Here is a 22,239-nt window from a genome sequence, read left to right as displayed (position 1 = left end):
GTGATCCACTTTAGATTTCAACATACCTCATTTTTTCTCCTGTAACGTAAAATGATCTATAAAAATATATGGACGGCATGGATAAAATGCATATATCATGGTGGGGCCCACATAGCACCGACCACCAGCCATTGGCTGGTGGCAGGGGGAGTAGCCAATCCGTTTCCGAAAAGGACCTGGTTTGATTGGCTACTCCCCCTGACACCAGCCTGGTGGCTGATGGTCAGTGCTCTGTGGGCCCCACCATGATGTATGTATTTCATCCATTCCGTTCATCCATTTTTATAGATCATTTTAAGGCTTGATCTAAAAAAATGAGAGGTATATAAATTGCAGGTGGACCACACTACAGGAAAAAAATAGTGATGGGATATCCACCATTAAAATCCTCCTAAGGCCTACTGTACTGTTTATTTGAAATCCAATCTGTTGATTAGGTCATAAAAGCCCAAATGAAGCGAAAAACAAAGGTCATCTTGATCCAAAACTTTTATGCCCAAAAAGTTTTTAACGGTCGACGCTCATTCAACACTGTTTCCTATAATGTGGTCCAATTAAGATTGGGATATACCTCATTTTTTGTCTTATACAATAAAAGGATCTTCAAAAATAGATGGACGGCATGGATGAAACACATACATCATGGCGAGGCCCACAGAACACCGACCACCAGCGGCTGGTGGCAGGGGGAGTAGCCAATCCGTTTCCTGGCCTGAACGGAAGCGGATTGCGTCGTAACACCGCCCAGACAAAAGTCCGTCCGGGTAGGAGTCTGTTGGGACCACCATGATGTAAGGGTTTTATCCACGCCGTCCATACATATTTACAGATCATTTTAGTAAAGGAATGTAAAAATGAGGTAGAACAAAGGTTGAAGTGGACCACAAAGTGGGGATTGAATATTCACCGTTAAAAAATTCTTGAGAGCTGTAAAAGTTTCGGATCAAGCTGATATCTGTGTTTTCACTTCATCCAGGTCTACATGACCTCATGAATACGTTGGATGGTAAAAAAAAAACATCACGTTGGCTCCTATAACGGTTTCAACGGTGGGTGTCATTATCACCACTGCTTCCTTTGGTGTGATCCACTGGAGATGTGTAGCTATCTTAAATTTTTTCTATGTTGCAGTAAAATTATCTGAGAAAATGGATGAACGGAATGGATAACACCCTTACATCACGGTGGGGCCCACAGATCCCTGCCCGAGCTGAGCGTGGTAGGACGCAATCCGCTTCCGGCCTGAACATCAGTATGGCCGACCACAGCATCAGGTGGGGCACACGTGTTTGTTGAGTGATCACTGGTGTATCTATTTAACCGTCATCTCGTGATACACGTGGCCACTTGATGAGCGTACACACCTGATTTTTAGTAAGGTAAATATAGAGTGTGTCCAACGAGATGAATGGCCATATCCCAACATGTGTGTTGGAAGAGGGTCATCCATTTTCATTTTGGGCCACGCAGATGGGCCCGGTTTAATCTGCAACTGCTCTACTGTCACGAAAGTTATGATCTAAAGATAAGGAGAAGGAAGAATATATATATATATATATATATATATATATATAAAAGAGAATAATTATAGGGTTCCTTAGTGCCAAAGCTAATTCTTGAAAGTTTTTTCTTACTCTCTGTGGATTTGTTCCTCCTTGAAACCAGCTGTATCATTTTTAGGTTAGTTTTCTTCCTTTAAAAATGATTTTTTAAAATTATATTTATTTTAATGGTGTTTTTTTTTAATGGTGAAAAGGTTAGATTTCTTAAAGCATCAAATGATGATTAATTTATATTGAGTTTTTTCTCTTTTAATCTCTCTAGTCTAAGACAAAAGCTTTGAGAAGTATTATGTAATCTCTTATTTCATACTATAATTTCTCTCAAATTTGCCTGGTAGTTTTCCACTTCCCATTAAAGGATTTTCCATGCAAATCTTATCTTGTAATTTAGGCCTTTCCTATTTTGTGGCCTTATCTTGGATTTGTGATACATATTTGTGAATCTTATATTTTTGTTTGATTCATATATATAGATAGGCAATGTGTTAATTTCCTAAATTGTATAAGAGCTTTGGTTGGAAACTTCGATGTTTGTGGGGTTCATTGTTTATCATGTATGAATTGATAAAGGCAAGCACTACAAATAAAATAGTTAACATTAATGGTTCTAATTGGATGATTTAAGAAGTCAAAATGAAATATATTTTATATCGTAAAGATTTTAATCCACCGGTTCAAAGTGGTAAAGCTAAACTACAGGATATGTTGGGATGATGAGTGAAAAAAGATTAAATAGGAAAACCACTAGGTATATTTAACACTAGTTAGATGATGATGTCTTTCACCATGGGTTAAATGAAACTTTGGCCCATACTTTATGGAAAAAATTTAAAAGCAATACATCTAAAAGAAAAATCATTAAAAAACAAGCAGTTCTTAATTCAAATGCTCATAAATTCAAAAAACTAAAAACAAAGCCTTCTTAATTAAAATGCTTATAAATCTAAAATAATGATCAGGTTTTATTGCAAGGTATAATCGAGTCACCTTAGTCTCCTTTGAAGACTAGTAAGAAAATCTCAACTCAACCCCCTCCTCCTAAAGCCTATAAAAATAATATTTGAAAAGATCCTGGGGCTATCACCACACACAATCAATTAACATCTATAATATGAAGTTGCTTATTATATTTATAGCTTAAATATTTCACTTCCAGCACATTGTTGTACTACATCTTAGGAGTTAGTTAATTAAATAAATTAAATATCCACAACTTTTGTGCGACGATATCACTAAATCATTGAGTCCCTATTTGATAGATCACACCGTCATGTATTGCAAACTGCAAACCTCAATTGTTCTATCCACACAGGCAAACGTAGTTAATTATTTTTTTCCTATTTATTTTAATTTACTTTCTCTAATTGTGTTGTTTTTGCATGAAAATCAATTCCTTAATTTTTAATTTTATTTGTTTAAATTTGATAAACTCAAAAACAACTATTACCATTGAAAGAAGTCTTTAATATAAGGCAAAAAAAAAAAAAAAAAACATTTTTAAATACTAATCCTCTTCTTTTAAATCATCTAATCATTGTAACATTAATAGTTGGGCAGTTAAATCAACATTCATAGGTCTAATTCTAAACAGATTAATTTGACACCAAAGGTTACAATTAGCATTCAATCAAATCAAATCGATATGACTCTTAAATGTCCATACTATTTCTAATAAGCACATGTTTGGTCAAATTCAAGCCATGTTTATAATGCATGTGGCCATACATCCAGGTTGACTAGCTAATGAGCGAGCAAAGTAGATTAATAGAGTGCATTTCTTACCAACATCACGGTGAGATAATTTCTAACCCCTGTTGCCATGAGTCTAGGCAATCTTATGTTAGATTGGATCGTTCTAATAAAACCGTCGGTCCACTTCAATTACTGTTTTGGTACGGATGCAGATTAGTTACTTTCATCTTATGAGCCAAGCATCCTTATCCGGACAGATGTAAGAGATGGAACCGGTGCCCACCGACCTCCTTTCAAACATGTATTGTGTGCCACATTTCAATCAAATTCGGCACGTTAGGTGAGGAGAGAGGTCTGTGTAAGAACGGGCAATGCCCAGGACACGGTTTGGCTGATGGTGCCGCCATCAACCAGGTGGCTAGTGGTCGATGCTATGTGGACCCACCATGATTTGTTTTATCCACGCTGTCCATACATTCTGAAAGATAATTTTAGGGCTTGATTCGAAAATTGAGGTGGATATAAATCTCAGGTGGACCACACCATGGGAAAACAGTAGTAATTGAATGTCCACCATTAATAACCTCCCAGGGCGCACTGTAATGGTTATTTGACATCTAACCTGTTGATTAGGTCATGAAGATTTGGATGAAGGGAAATATATATATCGGATTGATCCAAAAAATGAACACTGTGTGGTCTACTTGAGATTTGGATCAACCTCATTTTTTGGACCATACCATAAAATGATATGGAAGAATGGGCGTATGGAACGGATGAAACAAAAACATCATGGTGGGGCCCACAGAGCACTGAACACTAGCCATTGGCTGCGGCAGGGTGAGTAGCAATCCCTTCCGCGTCGTTTTGGCAGATGGACGGTTGGTTCGTCGGATCTAACCACATCATTTCAACGTGACCTACCAGACTGGTGAACCGCCAACCATACCGTACACTATCGTTCGTGCTCTCATTCTGTGCAAGTGGGACCCATGGTTTTGGACTTAGGTGATCCGGGCGTGGATTAGATACTGACAGGTTGAGTAGCGAGACTCTTACAGAAGTGACGTCACCAAGTTCTGTGAGCCCCACCATGATGTGTGTTTTGTATCCACGCCTTCCATCCACTTGGAGAGAACGCGCATCATTAAAAACTTCTAAATGCCACAGAAGTTTTAGATCAAGCTGATATATGTGTTTTCCCATCTTTCCTGTCTTTTTTAACTTTTGAACAGGTTGAATATCAAATAAATATTATGGTGGACCTTAAGATAGTTTCAACGGTGGGAATCACTCTCCCCACTGTTTTCTAGAGCGGGTCTAGTACCGATTTTTATCTACCTCATTCTTTGGCTCGTGCCCTAAAATGATATCTCGAAATGGATGGCGGTGTGGATACAACACAGACATCATAGTGGGGCCCACAGAACTTGGTGACGTCACTTCAGTAGCGGACTCGCTGCTCAACTTGTCAGTATCTAATCCGCGTCCAGGTGATCCACACCATTCATGTGAAGGGGAACTACTGTATGGCCCATGCACCAAAAGATATCAGATGGAGAAGTCCTAGCCCTTCAACAGGTGGCCCAACAAACCCACGGTTGATAAAGGAAACACAGCAACGGTTCACATTCAACCGAACATGACCATTCATTTGACAACTAGCCTCCTCCAATCCAGCCCTTTTTTGCCTGTGTGCAAACCAGTATGACGTTGATCATATCAACGGTGTAGATCGCTGAACCATAGTCTCATCCGTACACACTGAAAACCTGACCGTAGATCGGACGGCAAAGATGGATTATTTTCCTGCCACGGTGCACTTATGATGGGTCCTAGTCTGAGATTGTCAAGATCACCGTACACGTGGCACTGGATAAGGAGGGTCAGGGCGTGGAAAATGACGCCACAAGCAATTCTGGAATCTTCCGTTGTGGGCTGATACACGCCCCACCAAACCTAGTCTTTGGTGGAAGTCTATTTCACTTGTGTTGCTTCTGAGTTCTGACAAAATCGCCCTTATTTCTAAAATATCTAGATTTCTAAAATACCACGATAATTTAACTGAAATGAACCAAACAGTGTTATCTTGATATTTCGTACTTCTCATGGTTATTATTTTTAGTGATTTTACAATGAAATTATGAAGATTTAGAAAATATTTACCACACAATTAACTTGTAATAAATAGTTTGAGAATTTTATTTTCAGCAATTCTTTTCCCATTATCCAAAGAAAAATTTTAAAATCTGAAATTCTTTTTAGAAATTTCTATTTTTGGCTGAGAACAAGATTTGTCACTTTGAATGCGGAGTGTCCATTAGGAAGCTATACACACACTATTATCCTGTGCTAATGAAAAGCGTCATATGCATGTGTACAAACATGGGCTCCGAGTATTCTTTTGAACACAAATCACTTCTTATGAGCACGACTAAAGCAAGACTCAAAACCAGTAATGCAGGTGAGACCTTGAATATAGGATTCACCTTAATATATTCCTTATACATGTACGTTGTTCATATATTTTTTTCAATTTATTTTAATGTATGATCTTCAAAATAAAGCTTATACAAATTTCAAGTAAACATCATAGGAAACAATTGTTGTAAACTCTCACAATTAAAAGCTTATTAGCATAACCAACTTGTTATTAATGTCATGCAAAATTAGATGAGAGAAAATAAAACAAAACTAACTGGATCCAAAACTTTTTTGGTCCATAAAATGTTTTCAATGGTTATTAAATAACATTTATTTTTATTTTTTGTGTATCATGGTCTATCTGGAATTCTTAATGATTGGATTCTCGAAACTCGAATATAGTACTCGTTTTTTGAAAACTCAAGTGTTATTCTTTAAAATTATTTCAATTTCATATATATAATTATTTTTTTTTCATTTCATTTCCTTCTTTTTTGGAATAATCATTTTAGTAGAAGAGAAAACAAAGCATAAAGAAAAATTTGCATACACGTTCAAAATATATGAGTGATTCATTTTTTAGATCATGACCTACAATAAATTCGAAAAAGTAGATGAACCAAGTAGATGCACAATAAATACATCAGTGTGGGCCCCACATCGTTGGTACGGGTCTGGCCCAAGTTGAGCTCAAGTAAGGCACAAAATCTTGTTTTTGGTATATTCTCAGCTGAAATTTTTTTGGGAGAAATTTGCAAAGTTTGAGGTTTCTCTTAAGATATTATTGGAAAACTCTTGCAAAAATAAAAATATTTAAAAATAATTATTTTCAATTAATAATTAAATTTGAGATTAAAATATATTTTTTAGATAACAAATTACTTAAACTTTTTATTATTTAACGAATTAATGTGGCAATTTTATGGGGATAATATGACGAATTAATTGCAATATTTTAAAGTCTGCCTTAGTTTCGAAGTTCTCGCGATAATACGGTTTCATGTATTTAGATTTTCAAAATCTCAGCTTATTGGTCTCTGTGGTTGTGGTTTCATCCGCCGTCTTGGATATTTTCTTTATTTCTTTCAACCACTCGTCGCCGCTGGGTGGATGAAACTGTGTGCACAGCCACTAAAACCTGCTTCTAGAATGTTCTAGTTTGTGTGAAGAAGCTGAGGAATCGATGGCTCCTGATGCGCCAGCATTTCGAGCCTTAGAGGCAAACTCCATTCAAAGTAGGTCCACGAGACAAATCTAGTTCTCGGCGATTGGGAGATTTTCAGATTTTTACGTTTTACTCTTAAAGGCATTGAAATACAGAGTTTAGGCACAGAAAATTCCAATCTCTCTCCCAAATAGATTACTATGTGGGATTAAATGGTATGTAATTATATTAGATGAGATTAACATTGTTATTGCACAATGATTGCATGTAGGAAAATATCATAGTATTTGGGTCATCCAATCCCATGTTTAAGATAAAATTATTACAAAAGGAAAATATTGCATTAAACAAAATTCCATTTGGTGGACAATAGAATTGTAATTAACAAACCAAATTCACAATGGATGTTTGTGAAATATACATGTATATAACTAGCATGACATGTATGAATGGTGCATATGGATGAACCACATAGATAAAACACATGCATCAATGTAAGGCCTATATGTATAGTGGATTTTAAAATCTATGAAAACCAGTATGGGATCAGATGTAATTCTATTTCACTGAATCCAAACTCATCCCATTGTCACCAAACGTTGGATGAAATTTGCAAGGGACCAAATACAATTCCATCCAACGCAATCCCATCTAATAGCATGCCCCAAGTGCCCCCTTATTGCACAACACAACTTTTCAAGATTGTAACTTTCCTGAGTGTCACCGTGATTATTGTGTTAGATCTACACCGTATATCAATTTTTCTAGATAATTCTAGAGGATGAGCCTAAAAATGAGGTACATTCAAAGCTCAAGTAAATCACACCACAAAAACTAATGGGGATTGAACAAACCACTGTTGAAACTATCCTAGAGACAACCCTGAAGTTTATATTTCATTCGATTTCTTCATAAGATCACATATAACTGGATGAAGTTAAAATATAAATATTAATTTGACCATAGCCTTGTTTGGCATCAAAAAGTTTTCAACAACAGCATCAGTTTCTACTGTCTTCAATGGTGTGATCCACTTTAGATTTGAATGTACATTATTTTTTTATTCCTATTCTAGAATGATCTGAATAAGTAGATGGATGATGTGCATCTAAGAAATATATAATTATATGGCCCATTTAAATTTCAGAAATTCCATTACTTGTTACGTGGCATAGGGTAGCGGACTAAGTGAGACCCAGCATCACCTAAGACGGTGTAGCCCTTACCATCAAGCCCACTTTGATGTGTGTATTCTGCTTCCACTGCATCCATCCGAATTTTCAGATCATTTTATAGCATGATATTAAAAATTAAGAAGATTCATTATCAGGTGGAGCCTACACACCCTACCATTAAAAACTTCTTAGAGCTCACCTTAATGTTTCTGTAATTTTTATTTGCCATCTAATCTGTTGATAAGTTCACTTAAGCCTGGATGAAGAGACAAAACAAATATCAGCTTGATCCAAAACTTTCGTCGCCCATTAATGGTCAATTACTACCGTTTCCTATGATATGGTCCACCTGATAATTAGATCTGCTTCATTTTTTAGATAATGCCTAAAATGATCTAGAAAAACGGATGGACCGGATGGATAAAGGATAAACAGGTCAAGATGGGCACCATGGTAAAGGCGGCTCGTCTTGGGTTAGTCGGAGTCTCAACTAATCCGCTCCCACGGTGCAGCACGTTCCACGTCGAGAGAAGAAAAGGAAACGGATTGGCTACTCCCCCTGCCACCAGCAAATGGCTGGTGGTCGGTGCTCTGTGGGCCCATGATGTATGTGTTTCACCCATGCCATCCATCTATTTTTAGTGATCATTTTATGGTATGAGACAAAAAATGAGTTATATCTTAATCTCAAGTTGACCACATTACAGTAAACAGTGTTGAATTAGCGTCAACCATTAAAAACCTTTTGGGGGCCATAAAAGTTTTGAATCAAGCTGATCTTTGTTTTTTCCCTTCATCTGGGCATGTATGACCTACTCAACATATTGAACGTAAAATAAACAGTACAGTGGGCCTTAGGATGATTTTAATGGTAGATATTCAATCACTATTATTTTCCTGTGGTGTGGTCCACCTGAGATTTATATACCTCTCATTTTTGGAATCAACTCTAAAATGATCTGTAAAAATGGATGAACGGAATAGATGAAACACATACATCATGGTGAGGCACACAGAGAACCGACCACCAGCCACGGGGCCGGTGGCAGGGGGAGTGGCCAATCCGTTTCCAGAAGAAAATGGGGAGGTGTTGACAAATGAACTTAAGTGGGCTCCATTATAATGTATGTATTATATCCACACCGTTCATCCATTTTTTCATATCATTGTATGGAAAAAGATAAGAAAAAGAGGCAGATTCAATGCTCAAGTGAGCCACACTACACAAACATTAGAAATTGGACACATGTTAAAAACTTCTTTAAGGCCATGGAAGGCTATGGACTAACTGATATTTGTATTTTCCCTTCATCTATATCTATCCGTGTGACCTTACAAAGAGATTAGCTGGCAAATAAACCTCATAGTGCACCCTAGGAAGGTTTCAACGGTAGTCATTCAATCCTTTTTGCTTCCTGTGGTGTGGTTCATTTGAACCTTGGACGTGCCTTATTTTTGGGCTCATGCTCTAGAATGATCTGTAAAAACTGATGTACGATGTGGATCTAAAACATAAATCATTGTAGAGGCGGAGAAGTTCCACGCGTTAAAAATCAAGCTGTGTAGCACGCAACTGGAGAGAGAAAACCAGCGTATCTTGTTACCTGGAGTCACAGGTTATGACGTGATCCCATCATAGATTGCTGGAGACAACAGAAAATGTTCAATCAGCAATTTGATCAATCTATTTGTATATTGACAATCGTAGCTATCCCATCAATGGCTTGGAAAAGGATGGCGACAACACCAGCAATGGATTGGAGCATGGTATCAAGTATGATTTTTGCCTTAGAGGTAGGGCTGTCAACGGGTCGGGCTTGGGTAGGTTTCTGCCCGGATTTTGAACCGTTTCGAGCCGCACGCTGGGTCAGGACTATTCAAAAGTTTGATTTTTTAGGCCCGAGCCCAGCCCATCGACACCCCTACTAGGAGGCTAAAAATTTGTTGTGGACTTGACAGAGTTCAGATCATCAATTGGACTGTCCTAGTGACAGATGCAACTAGGAGCAATATAATTAATAATGCTCAGAGAGCACTGGAGTTTTTCTCACTAAAAATAAACATTGTAAATTAATATAAATTTAAAATTTTAAGTATTACGGTATAAATAAATTATCTTAGATCTTAAATAAAAACTTCATCAAATTAGCAATAGTTTTGTGATTAAATTGCCAGAAATTCAAAACAGCCAAGATTCTGAAATATTGATGTATCGCGGGGTCAATTGGAATATTTCACTAGAATGTCTCCAACTTGTTAGTGGAGCTGCTAGAGAGCTTTTTTTTTCTAAAGCACTTTCACCCACATACACCACATGGACACTGAACCCATGACCTCAGCGTTAAAACAGTGTCTACCACTGAGCCATGAATAGGGACCCAAGCTGCAGGAGAGTCTGTGTGCAAGTGATCCGTGTGTGATCTCTGGTTTAAGTACCTTGTGCAGGACATTGGTACCATGAAATCACAGGCTCAAATATGAAGATCGACTGGAGGAAAAAAAGAAAGAAAGACAGGCAGGTCCATTCATCAAGTGGGCCACGCCAATGGAACCAATGACAACAACCGGCCTAGATGAATGTGGATCAGCCTGATTTTTCGAGAAAGGTTATCTTCAGAGGGCATTCCTTCAGACAGTATTGATTTCCTACCCAAGCGACACGGGTGGGAAAGACGTTGCTTTTAAGGATGCAGGTTAAGCTCAGGTAACATCAGCCTACCCGCATACAACTCAGGAGATCAGGTTGAGTCAACCGAACCTAACCCAACCATGGATGTACAGACTACAGTTCCAATCTTGAATCCTATTTTCCATGCTAATCATATAACTCATGTATATGTACTCTTGAAGTAATGTATGTATATATACTCTTAAGCAATGTTACTCGTATATATGTACTCTTTAAAGTAAGGTCAGGTTTGGGTTGGGTCAAGTTGCTTAATGCCTAAACACAAGCCCAACCCAAGGTCATGTTGGTCGCTTTAGGATTTTCAGCCCAAACCCAACCCAGTCTAATGTTCAGGTCCGGCCAACTGCAAGTTTCAGACTCACCCCGCATATGGTTTACACATCCTGCTTCACAAAAACCCTAGAGTTGTGTGGAACTCTGCAGAATGGCTACGGCCTCTTTGGTTGGGACTGGGGTTTCAGTAGTTACCATCGGAACTGGAAAAGGTGGGTGGGCCTCACCATGATGCGTGTATCTTATCCACGCCGTCCATTCATGTTGCAAGCTCATTTTAGGGTATGAGCTAAAAAGTGAGGTAGATCCAAAGCTCAAGTGGACCACACCACAGGAAACACTCGTGATAGTGACGACCACTGTTGAAACCTTCCTAGGGGCCACCGTCATGTCTATTTGCCATCCAACCTATTCATAAAGACACAAACCCGAATGAAAGGAAAACATAAAAATCAGCTTGATGCAAAACTTCTGTGGCCCACAAGAAGGTTTCAACGGTAGACATTCAATCCCCACTGTTTCCTGGGGTGTGGTCGACTTGAGCTTTAGATCAGCCTCGTTTTGAGGACGATGCCCTAAAATGAGATGGCAAAATGGATGGTCCACGTGGATAAAACAAATACATCATAGTGCCTACAGAGCTTCGACCAGTACCAAGCTCGATACAGCAGGGGTCACCGCAGAATCCGAGTTGGTTGCCACGGCCTAGTGAAGAGGTTACAATAGACAGCAACCCAACTGACGAACATCACACGCAGCCCAAGGATCAGGCCCGTAGGGCAAGACTCTAATATAAAACGCGGACCATGCTTCGTAGCCAACCTGACGAACATAACTCGTGGCCCACCTAATGACAGCTCGCATCTGACCATTCATGCGGTCCGCTTCACCTTTAGGCGTCTCCGGCAGCCAGGATCAACAAAGCCTAATTTCACAAATTACAAACGCAACGAGAATTTTATTTTATTTAAAAAAATAAAATAAAATTGCGGCGAAAACCCCCAATCCGAAATTGCAATCACACTAATTACCACTACCAGATGATGATAGCCATCGACCATGGTTCCATTCTTTCAACCTGTACATGTTTGACGGTCACAGGTCATCCATCCCCAATTCATGCAATTTGATCCACTGGCTACCGAAACAATTGGGTAGGGCCCACAGGAAAGCAGACCATAGGCAACATTCTCCAAGTTTAAACACTGCAACACTCTAGAACCATAAGCTCATGCAGCTTTGCATGCTTGTCCAAAACAGGGAAAGGGCTATTAAATAATAATAATAATAATAACAAGTTGCCTAAACAAGTCACAGTAAAATCTGTTAAGAAGCCAAAGAAAACCATCCACCAGTCACGAGATATGGATTTCCCAAACAGCAGAGTGACCCAAAAAAAGAAAAGATGGTCCTACAATAGTAAAATAACTAGCAAACACAAGCAGTTCCCAACCTCATATGACCGTTTAAGATTACACGTTCACTTAACATATCAGGGATCAAGAACCGCTGGACCCCACATGCAGTTGGTTCTTCAACAGCAACGAACAGAAAACAACATGTTTCAATTTCAAAGCCTAGATTAAAAAGACTGCAGCTGCGCCGAAAAAAACAGTGGGATTGACGGGGGGTATGTGTACCTGCCTCTGCCTACCTTCTACTTGATGTACTGAGAGAGCCACTTGAAACCATCACCGTATCCCATCTTGCGGACAATGCTGCACATGAAGACCTCAAGGGGGCGGACATTTGATTCCGTGAGGTTCACCTTCCCCTTCCCAGTGGTGAAGTTGCTCAGGCCCAGGTGGTACCGAAGCTCCTCCTCTGAGGCTGCGTATGGGATGTCGATCTTGTTCCCCAACACGAGGAATGGGACGGTCGCCAGTGAGTCGTCTGAGAGGAGGGCATCAAGCTCCTTCTTTGACTCAGCAAACCTCTCCTTGTCAAAGGCATCAACAAGGTAGACCACCGCATCCACCTGCAAAGATCACATAACCCATGCACACTTCAATGATACTGCAGTATGGCTGAAAATCACGCTAATGCAACAAAACCCACGAAAATATCTCCTCTTAACACTTCTTTTTTTATGGTAAAGGTGTTTATTATAAGACCATTATGACTTTTTTTCAACTAAACAAAGATTGTTTGATACAATAAGCAACAGCACAAGATGCAGGGATGACGAACAGACAACCACAGACCTAAAAAACCAGTGCTTGATTCCTCAAGAATAAGCTTGTCATATGGTAGAAAAACTCTATCCTAGCACAATGCAATGGTTCTGATGGCATTACAAATGAAGCTGGAAATGGCCTGCGTCTGGGCTGGGCAAATATCAAATTTCAAGAAGGCCCAGCCTGACAGGCCAGACACCTTCACTTCAGAGTTGGGCTTGGGGCATCCTCATTATAAAAGCACCAGACTCGAATCATTAGATGGAATGGATATAGGTCTTGATATTATTACAAATCACAACTTGCAAACCATGAATAGAAAACAAGGAGAAACAGAGGGAACCATTGGAAATACCATGGCAACACCTATTCTTTCTTCTTTTGGAAATACAAAAGCGCAAAGTTGTAAAATTATGTGAGAGCTATGATCCAGTCATTTTGTAGTTTAGAAAGCAACTTAGGCACCTCAGGTGTCTAGCCCATATGCACCTCATCCGGGCCCTGGGCAAAGCGACAAACCCCACGCAAGTGCCTAGCACCGTGTGCACAAATCTTCAAGCACGCACCTGGCATCCACCCGAGAAAAGAAAAAACCCACACGTCAATACCACCAATGAGGGATACTTGGACATTGGTAACACCCCCGCGGGATCATATAAACCATCTTTAAACACATTCACCCAATTATCACGGTGCACCGTAACAGGCTACACATTACGTAAGGGCTGTCATGGAAAAAAAAAAGACCCATAACCGCCGTTACGGCCTGTTACATCCCCATAAAAGCCGTAACAGTCCGTTATGGGCAGATACAGGTTTTTCAGGCTCTTTATTCCAATTTTTTAAAAAAAAATTAAAAATTATTTGTAACGGCCGTTACAGCCCAGATCGTAAAGGTAATGGTGGTGGCCGCTACAGCCACCGTTATCATTACAGAATAACTTGCCCTATATTTTGGATGAGAGCTACGCTTTATGGAAAATACGACTTCCCCCAAATTCTTTTTTAAATATTCATGAACTCAAGGAAACTTTTTACTCTTGATTTCTTTCTTCTATCAGTGACGTAAGATCACTGCATTTAATGGTTTTATTAAAAGTTTGATGAATAGCTTGTTCGGTGCTTAACCTGCTTAATTGACTTGGGTTCTACTTTTGATTTTCTACAATATTTGAAAGGTTATGAAAGATCATTTGATTGATGACATAGACTCAATAGTCATTGTTTGATTCATTTAAATGATTTTCAATTCATTTTTCAAAGGTTTTGATGAATCTGAAAGGTTTAATTGGAATGCTTACTTCTTTTGTTTGGCATTTTTTTAAGAGGGTATGATGCAGGACAATTAACCACTTGCTCTAAAAGGTCAAACTGATAGAGCATGGCGAATCAATCCATTTATCTCATAGCACAGGCCCCACATCCCATGGGTTACGACCTCGGCCCCCTTGTGGGCCCCACTTCACACGGGCTGCCCACCCCGAGTGCTCCCCTACATCCCACAAGCCACTCCACTTGAGCCCAGTGTGATATTAGTCTTAGGGACTGGTGGCCAACTAGAGGTTAGTTGCACGCTCCTTCTAAACAATTGCCACTTCTGCTCTTGCTTCCTAGTTGTTTAAATATACACTTCCCTGCTCCCACACTCGAATTTTTGCTGCTTCGCTTCACACTTCGTGCAAGTATATCCAAGTGTCTATTAAATGAAACAACATTAAATTACTTTCTGTTTTCTTGTATCTTTAGTTGCTTGGATTCAGCCTTTGACCTTGGGGATGGGATAAAAGTTTTGGCTCACCTTCCAAAAATAAAAATACCTATAGAGCTAAAACTCTAAAATAACCAATCTGCATTTATATGCATAATGGATGATATAAAGGCAAAAAAAAAAAAAAAAAAGTATGCACTTGAGTCCTTCAAGGTGTGTCTAGGCATCCCCTTGCACCTTAGGCAATCTAGGGCTCTTGCGCATTGAGTGCATCTGGTGCCTTTCACTACACTAATCCAAATACTGATTTCACACTTCGTGCAAGCATATCCAAGTGTCTAATAAATGAAACAACTTTAATAAATTACTTTCTGTTTTCTTGTATCTTTAGTTGCTTGGATTCAGCCTCTGACCTTGGGGATGGGATTAAAGTTTTGGCTTACCTTCCAAAAATAAAAATACCTATAGAGCTAAAATTCTAAAATAACCAATCTGCATTTATATGCATAATGGATGATATAAAGGCAATAATAAATATATATATATATGGGAAAAGGTACTATGCAGTCGAGCTCATGGGAACTTCCCATGAGGTCGAGCTGTGTGGGCCCCACCGTGATGCTTGTCGAACATCAACACCTCCCCTACATCCCACAAGCCACTCCACTTGAGCCCAGTGTGAAAATGCCCCTGCATTAGGGTACTAGTCTTAGGGACTGGTGGACAACTAGAGGTTAGTTGCACGATCCTTCTAAACAGTTGCCACTTCTGCTCTTGCTTCCTAGCTGTTTAAATATACACTTCCCTGCACCCACGCTCGAATTTTTGCTGCTTCGCTTCACACTTCGTGCAAGCATATCCAAGTGTCTAATAAATGAAACAACTTTAATAAATTACTTTCTGTTTTCTTGTATCTTTAGTTGCTTGGATTCAGCCTCTGACCTTGGGGATGGGATTAAAGTTTTGGCTTACCTGCACGGTGTTGATGGTCGACAAGCATCACGGTGGGGCCCACACAGCTCGACCTCATGGGAAGTTCCCATAAGCTTGACTGCATAGTACCTTTTCCCTATATATATATATATATGTGTGTGTGTGTGTGTGTGTGTGTGTGTGTGCACCTGAGTCATCCAAGTTGTGTCTAGGCATCCCCTTGCACCTTAGGCAATCTAGGGCTCTTGCGCATTGAGTGCATCTGGAGCCTTTCACTACACTAATCCAAATACTGATTTTTCATACCTCTTATACTAGTGCAATTTTATATGTGGGCCCAAGTGGACCCACCATTGTGGACCATACAAGAAGGATCCACCATGGATCGCACATGGTGATATAACCCTAACTGAGTGATCACAAAATTCAAATGCATGTTTGCAAAATGGATATTAAGACATTTTCTTCTCTTACAAAATTCAAATAAGGGTTTGCAAAAATGATACTATGACATTTTCTACTCTTACAAAATTCAAATAAGGGTTTGCAAAAATGATACTATGACATTTTCTACTCTTTACCGTTGACTTCGCATGTTCTTAGATGTGTGGCTTTGATTATCTATCATGGTTAATTCGGCTAATCTGATAGTGAATTCCTTCCATTGAAGGTGTTGATCATAGGTGGGGATCACTTGGGCTACACATGCAGATTCACGCCATGATAAGGTATGCTGAATTCATACTAGATAAGAGCTCATTATCATATTACCACAAGTACAAAGCATAAAGATGCCCCATCAATCAGGGAGGGCATAAATCAGTGTTTCAAAACCCTGAAGCAGACCTACGCCCCATCGATCAGGAAGGGCATAAATCAGTGTTTCAAAACCCTTTAGTAGCCCATCAGGTCAGACAGTTTGGACCCAAACCGGGCAGAAAAGGCCAGGTCACTTAGAGAGTCTTTGTAAGGAAGCAATCGTTCAGACCACATTCAATTGGCCAAGCAACCGAGTCAAGCTTTAGACCAAGCAGGTCAACTTGTCAACTGATTTCTTTTCAAATTTTAGGTAAGAAGACATCCAAGCAGCAAGTAGGGACAGAACTCCCTGTTTTCTTCTTCTTCTTCTTCTTCTTTATAAGTGGAACCATTGACCACATAGTTAGGAGGTTAGTATCCCAATCACTCTGCTACATGCGCTTTTGTTGCATGATAGGTTGTATGTTATATGTTTATTTAACTAGACATCAGAAGTTTTTTTTTACGCACGGTTGGACCATTTGGAACCAATTTAACAATGGACACAGGTCAAAATCCAATACAGGTTTTAAAATGTAAGCATAATATTGATTTCCTAAAAGAAAGTGCAGAACAATCTTATACAATGCAGAAGTGGAACTGCCACCCATTGTACAAAAATAACCAAACAAAGATTTTTACAGGAATCAGATTTGGGATCATCGTCATCATAGACTTAACATTAATCCCATAATTACTTAGCTGTAAATTATTTAATGAACCAAATAATAGAAGATAGTAACAAGAAATAAGAAAAACTGATACCATGGTTTGTCCTAAAAGACATCACATCCCTGACATAGAAACTTAAAAGGAGAAATTACCAGCATCCAAGTCACATATGCCCAAACCATAACAGACGGTATATCAAATGCATATTAGCATGAGCAACCATACTTCCATGGAAAAAATTCAAGCATGTACAGTTCTTTAATTCCTTGATTCGTTTCCAATCCTCAATTAAGCCTTGACATTTGTCCTGAAATTACTTAGCGAGGGAAATTATTTTGTTTCAAAGTTGGAATCTTCCCCAAGATTTGTGAAGAATACCACAAAAAATAAGTGAAAATAAGATTTTATGTGGTACTCTAAAACTGAAAAAGAAAATTTATAGGATAGCTATAAGAACCGCCATGCTTTATGAGTCAGAATGTTGGGCAGTTGGGGAGCAACGCATTCATAGGATGAGTGTATCTGAAATGATGATGTTGAGATGGATGAGTGGCAACATGAGGAAGGATAAAATTAGAAATGAATGCATTCAAACTTAAGAATAGCACAAATAGGTAATAAGATGAGGGAAAGTCTTTGGTTTGATCATGTGCAACAGCATCAAAGAACTGCGCTGTTTAGGAATGAGCTGGTACAATCATAAGGTCCTGGAGAGGGCAAGGGGAAGGCTCAAAAGTATGTTGGTGGGAGGTAGAAAAGGCTTGAACCTTTCTTGGCCTTTTGGCTAAGATCAAGTGTAGTACGTTCTTATCAGTATAATACCCTGATATGTGGTCCATCGGATCACATGATATTAAATTAATTTCTTCTGGGGGATGGCCCACCACAGCAGCTTGCTGCTGGGGCCATCGAGTGTCACCCTTGCATTGCACTGTTACATGAGCCTGGCGCATCCCTCTTAAAATAAATAAATAAATAAATGAGAAGAAGAAGACAGGATTCATGCAATCAACCCAAGGTATTAAAAAATAGTTATGTAATAGCTGTTACGGCCGTTATGTAACAGTAATGGTAGTAATTATTATGCGTTACGGGGCCGTAACGGAAAAAATGGCCCATTACGGGGCCAAAACAGGGCCATAAAGTCCACTACAGCCTATATCATAAGTTTGTAATGGTATGGCCACTGTTACCGTTATGGAATACCTTGAGCCTAACCCAATTAATTGGGAAGGCTTTGATGATGATGATGACAAAGACCCACAGAAATCTTATCAAGGACCATACAACCATCTGACATCTCACAACCAAGTTTATGACTGATGAAGCCAACCTTACATCCAATATTTGCACAGAAAACGAAGGGGAACCTACCACATCTATAAGTGTTTCAGTAGTTTAGAGGAAGATATAAATCAGCTTTAGAGTTATATCGATGGGACAGTAGGAAGAGATTGGTATCCACAAAGAAGAGCTTTAAAATTGCTTCAATATTTCAATCCACTGCATTAGTAAACAGAACATGTCAATCTGCTTGCAACCAATGAAGAGACATCACGCCTCGAATTGCCCCAAGGCAAAATAAGCACTGTGAAAGAAATGAAATTACATGATATAAAGAGGGAAGGCAAACATCCTATACTTCAAGGATATCTCAGACATGCAAACAAAGAAGATTGTACAGAGAAGAATACAACTTGCAGAAGACAATTAAAGATATCAAGCATGGGACACCATAAGAAGACATTAAAAAAAAAAAAAAAAAACTGAAAAGATGCAGAGACCGCAGATAAAACCATTACATCCAATTAAAAATAAATAAAACACAAAAAAGGCAACGGATCCAACCTTCGCATAGTAATCTTTCCAGACCCTGCGTGCGATCTGATGTCCTCCCAAATCAAAAGCCTTGAACTTGATTTTTCCGATGCACAATTCCTCAGATGTCGGGTACTGTGTCGGCTGATGTTGAACTAGTCTCTACCAATAACCAAATGAGAAATATATCAAACAAAAATCCAATAATTGCAAGAAAATTGAGAAAATATACGTACAGGATTTGGCAACAACCACAACAAAATACAAAAATTAGAATATGAAAAAAAAATGTCACATGTCATTGATAAGATCCAAGAAAAATCAAATAATTAAAAAGAAACAATAATGAAATCAACAAAACACGTAAAAAGTGAAACAAAATTCGCAAGAAAAAAAAAACGGAAAAATCACGAAAAAGCACAAAGAAGAAATCACGAAAATATGTTTGAATTGAATGAAATTAATGCGAAAATCACAGGTAACAGAGAAATTTCTAAGAAAATATTGAAATCAGACCTCGTCTTTCAACATATGAAGCAAAGTAGTCTTTCCGGCATTATCAAGCCCTAGAAACAAGATCTTGGCCTCCTTCTGCCACAAACCGAGCGAGGCGAGAACGCCATAGATCCAATCGAGAAGAAACATGATCTCGGACAAGGATCCGCCTCCGATCCGAACAGATCAAACGAATTCCGATGAAGCTAGGCAGAAATCGATCGGAAAAGCAACCAGATCCGGCAATCGTAATCCCCTGAAGTTGATATCAGAAGATCGAAGGGCCGGAACAGAAATTCCTGGGTACTGATGATGGACGGACAGAAGAGAGAGAGGAAGAAAAACCCTAGGAGAGAGAGACAGGAGAGATGCAGAGAAGAAAATGGAGAAAAATGCGTTCTCTGTGTTTTTAGCTATTTGGGGCCATTTATAGCATGAGCTGGATTTGGTTTCCCGGCTTGGCCAGTAAGGAATACGATGTTCTTGCAAGTGTTGCACCGGAATCCTCTACAACATCTGCTGTAGGGACGCTTCCAAGAGCGTAAAACACCCAAGTTTTGTGGGGCCCATATATTGGATCCACTCCGTCCATAAGGTGAAAAACCTTATTCTAACCGTACATACAAATGATCACCAAACTACAATGAGCTACGTCTAGTTGCAACAACGTAACATTTCTCCAAAAGCTATATGTTAACAGAGTGTGGCCCTATTGAGTATTGGATCATGATGATTTTTGTAATTTCACTTCATCCTGATGATTTACATCCGATTAACGGGTTTGATGAAAGATAAATGCCGTTTTTGATCCACATACAAGCCATGGTTTGCATCCCATCCCCATTGTTCCATGTAGTGTGGCCCACCTGAGTAGTAGATCTTAGTTTCTTTTTCTCTCCAGCATCTAGAATCGAGGATGGAACCTCATAGACGGAATGGATTTTTATATATTAAACACGGTTGGCCCAGTTTTACGCACTGGGTAAAACCGGTGCTGCTGAGAACTCCGGTCCTGTGTGTAACCCCGAGCTCTGTGGGTCCACCTTTATGTTTTCATGACATCTACTCCGTTCATCAGTTTAGTCATCACATGATAGCTGTACATGGTAAGGGATCAGATGCTCGGAGACATGAAAAAGCGTAAAAATGCAATTAAAAATTATAAATTCATGCAGTGTGGCCCACCTGAGTTTTTTACTAGTTTATTTTTGTGATATCAATCCATGTTGGCGGTGCGCACCTGATTAACGGATTGGATGGAATACAAACAACGTGGTTGGTACCTATGTTGAGCATTACCATGTCAATGTTTCCTGTGGTGTGGCCCAGCTGACTGTTTGAACAGGAAGCGGATTGCGTACTGAGTAACTCAGTACCCTTAGCGTACTGAGTAAACTCTGTGGGGCTCACCTTAATTCATGCATTTTATTCAACCCGTTCATTCATTTTAGCAAATAATTTTAAGGCTTTAGCCCAAAAATAAAACCTATAAAAAGATCGAGTGGACCACACCAATGTAAACAGTGTGAATTGAACTTCTGCCGTTGAAAAGTTCTTAGGGGCCACAGAAGTTTTAGATCAAGCTGATATTTTTTTTTTCCCTTCATCCATTTCTGTTTGATCTTATTAACAGGTTGGATGAAAATTAAACATTACAGCGTGACTCAGAAAGTTTTTAATGGTGAAAACCAAAACTTCCACTGTTTCATATGGTATGGTTCAGTTGAGGTGTGGATATACTTAAATTTTGATCTTGACGCCTAAAAGGATCTCTAAAAACGGATGGACAGCGTAGATAAACCACGTGCATTCAGAGTGAGCCTAACAGAGTTTACTCAGTACGGTAAGAGTGTACTGAGTAACTCAGTACACAATCCGATTTCGTTTGATTGGACGCGGATTTCCTGCGAAAGCCTTTCGCATGAAGTTCGTGCGCAAGGATGCTGGGTGGGGCCCACCGATATGGTTGTGAGAAATCCACACCGTCCGTCCGTTTTGAGAGTTAATTTTAGTATGTGTGTATAAACTTGAGGTGGATACAAAACTCAAGTTGGTCACACGAAAGGGAAAATTGGGGAAAGAAATTCCCACCGTTGCAATCTTCCTGAGCTCCACCTTGATGTTTATATGTTATCCAAACCGTTTATAAGGTCATTCCTAATGGGATGAAGTGAAAATACCAAAACGATAGCCTGATACAAAACTTTTATAGCGATAAGAATACTTCAACGGTTCTCACTGAATTGCCACTTTTTCCTCTCCCGTGTCCCATTTGAGTGTGGTATCCACCTCACTTTTCGTCATACATCCTAAAATGAGCTCTAAAAACGTGCGGACAGTGTGGATTTCTCACAAACATCTAGGAGGGACCCACCCAGCATGCTTGCGCAGGAACTTCTGCTTTCGCAGGAAATCCACGTCCCCTGCTTTTGGTATCAGGTCCTAGCACCAGGTTTCTAAACTGATGGATGGCGTGTATGTCACGCGTGGTGGGCCCTCAGAGCAGGGGTGTTGCACGCTCTTCCCTAGGTAGGTGGGGTCGGTAGTCTTTCGGAGGGTACGGATTGGGTACTACCCCACTAGGACATAGAGACGGACGGTCCTGGCAGGGGACTTGTGGGGCCCACCATAATTTATTTTTTAATCCACGCCGTCCAT

General features: G+C 39.4%; 1 protein-coding gene and 1 non-coding gene across 2 annotated transcripts; one reads left to right on the top strand and one right to left on the bottom strand.

The window, feature by feature from the left end:
• Window positions 1–12,369: 12,369 nt before the first annotated feature.
• LOC131230668 (GTP-binding protein SAR1A-like) lies at window positions 12,370–19,983 on the bottom strand. The gene is made up of 3 exons (XM_058226567.1): window positions 19,603–19,983; window positions 19,117–19,248; window positions 12,370–12,958 (listed from the first exon to the last, which is right to left on the bottom strand). The coding sequence occupies exons 1-3, from the start codon at window positions 19,729–19,731 to the stop codon at window positions 12,638–12,640; spliced, it is 582 nt and encodes a 193-aa protein (XP_058082550.1). The 5' UTR covers window positions 19,732–19,983; the 3' UTR covers window positions 12,370–12,637.
• LOC131231991 (U2 spliceosomal RNA) lies at window positions 18,033–18,226 on the top strand. The gene has a single exon (XR_009164602.1). It is a non-coding gene; the product is annotated as a U2 spliceosomal RNA (small nuclear RNA).
• Window positions 19,984–22,239: the final 2,256 nt, after the last annotated feature.

Source organism: Magnolia sinica, chromosome 17 (assembly GCF_029962835.1).
Source record: "Magnolia sinica isolate HGM2019 chromosome 17, MsV1, whole genome shotgun sequence".
Lineage (NCBI taxonomy): Eukaryota > Viridiplantae > Streptophyta > Magnoliopsida > Magnoliales > Magnoliaceae > Magnolia > Magnolia sinica.
The sequence above is the reverse complement of the archived record's forward strand: the minus strand, read 5'-3'. Positions and strand labels throughout refer to the sequence as shown.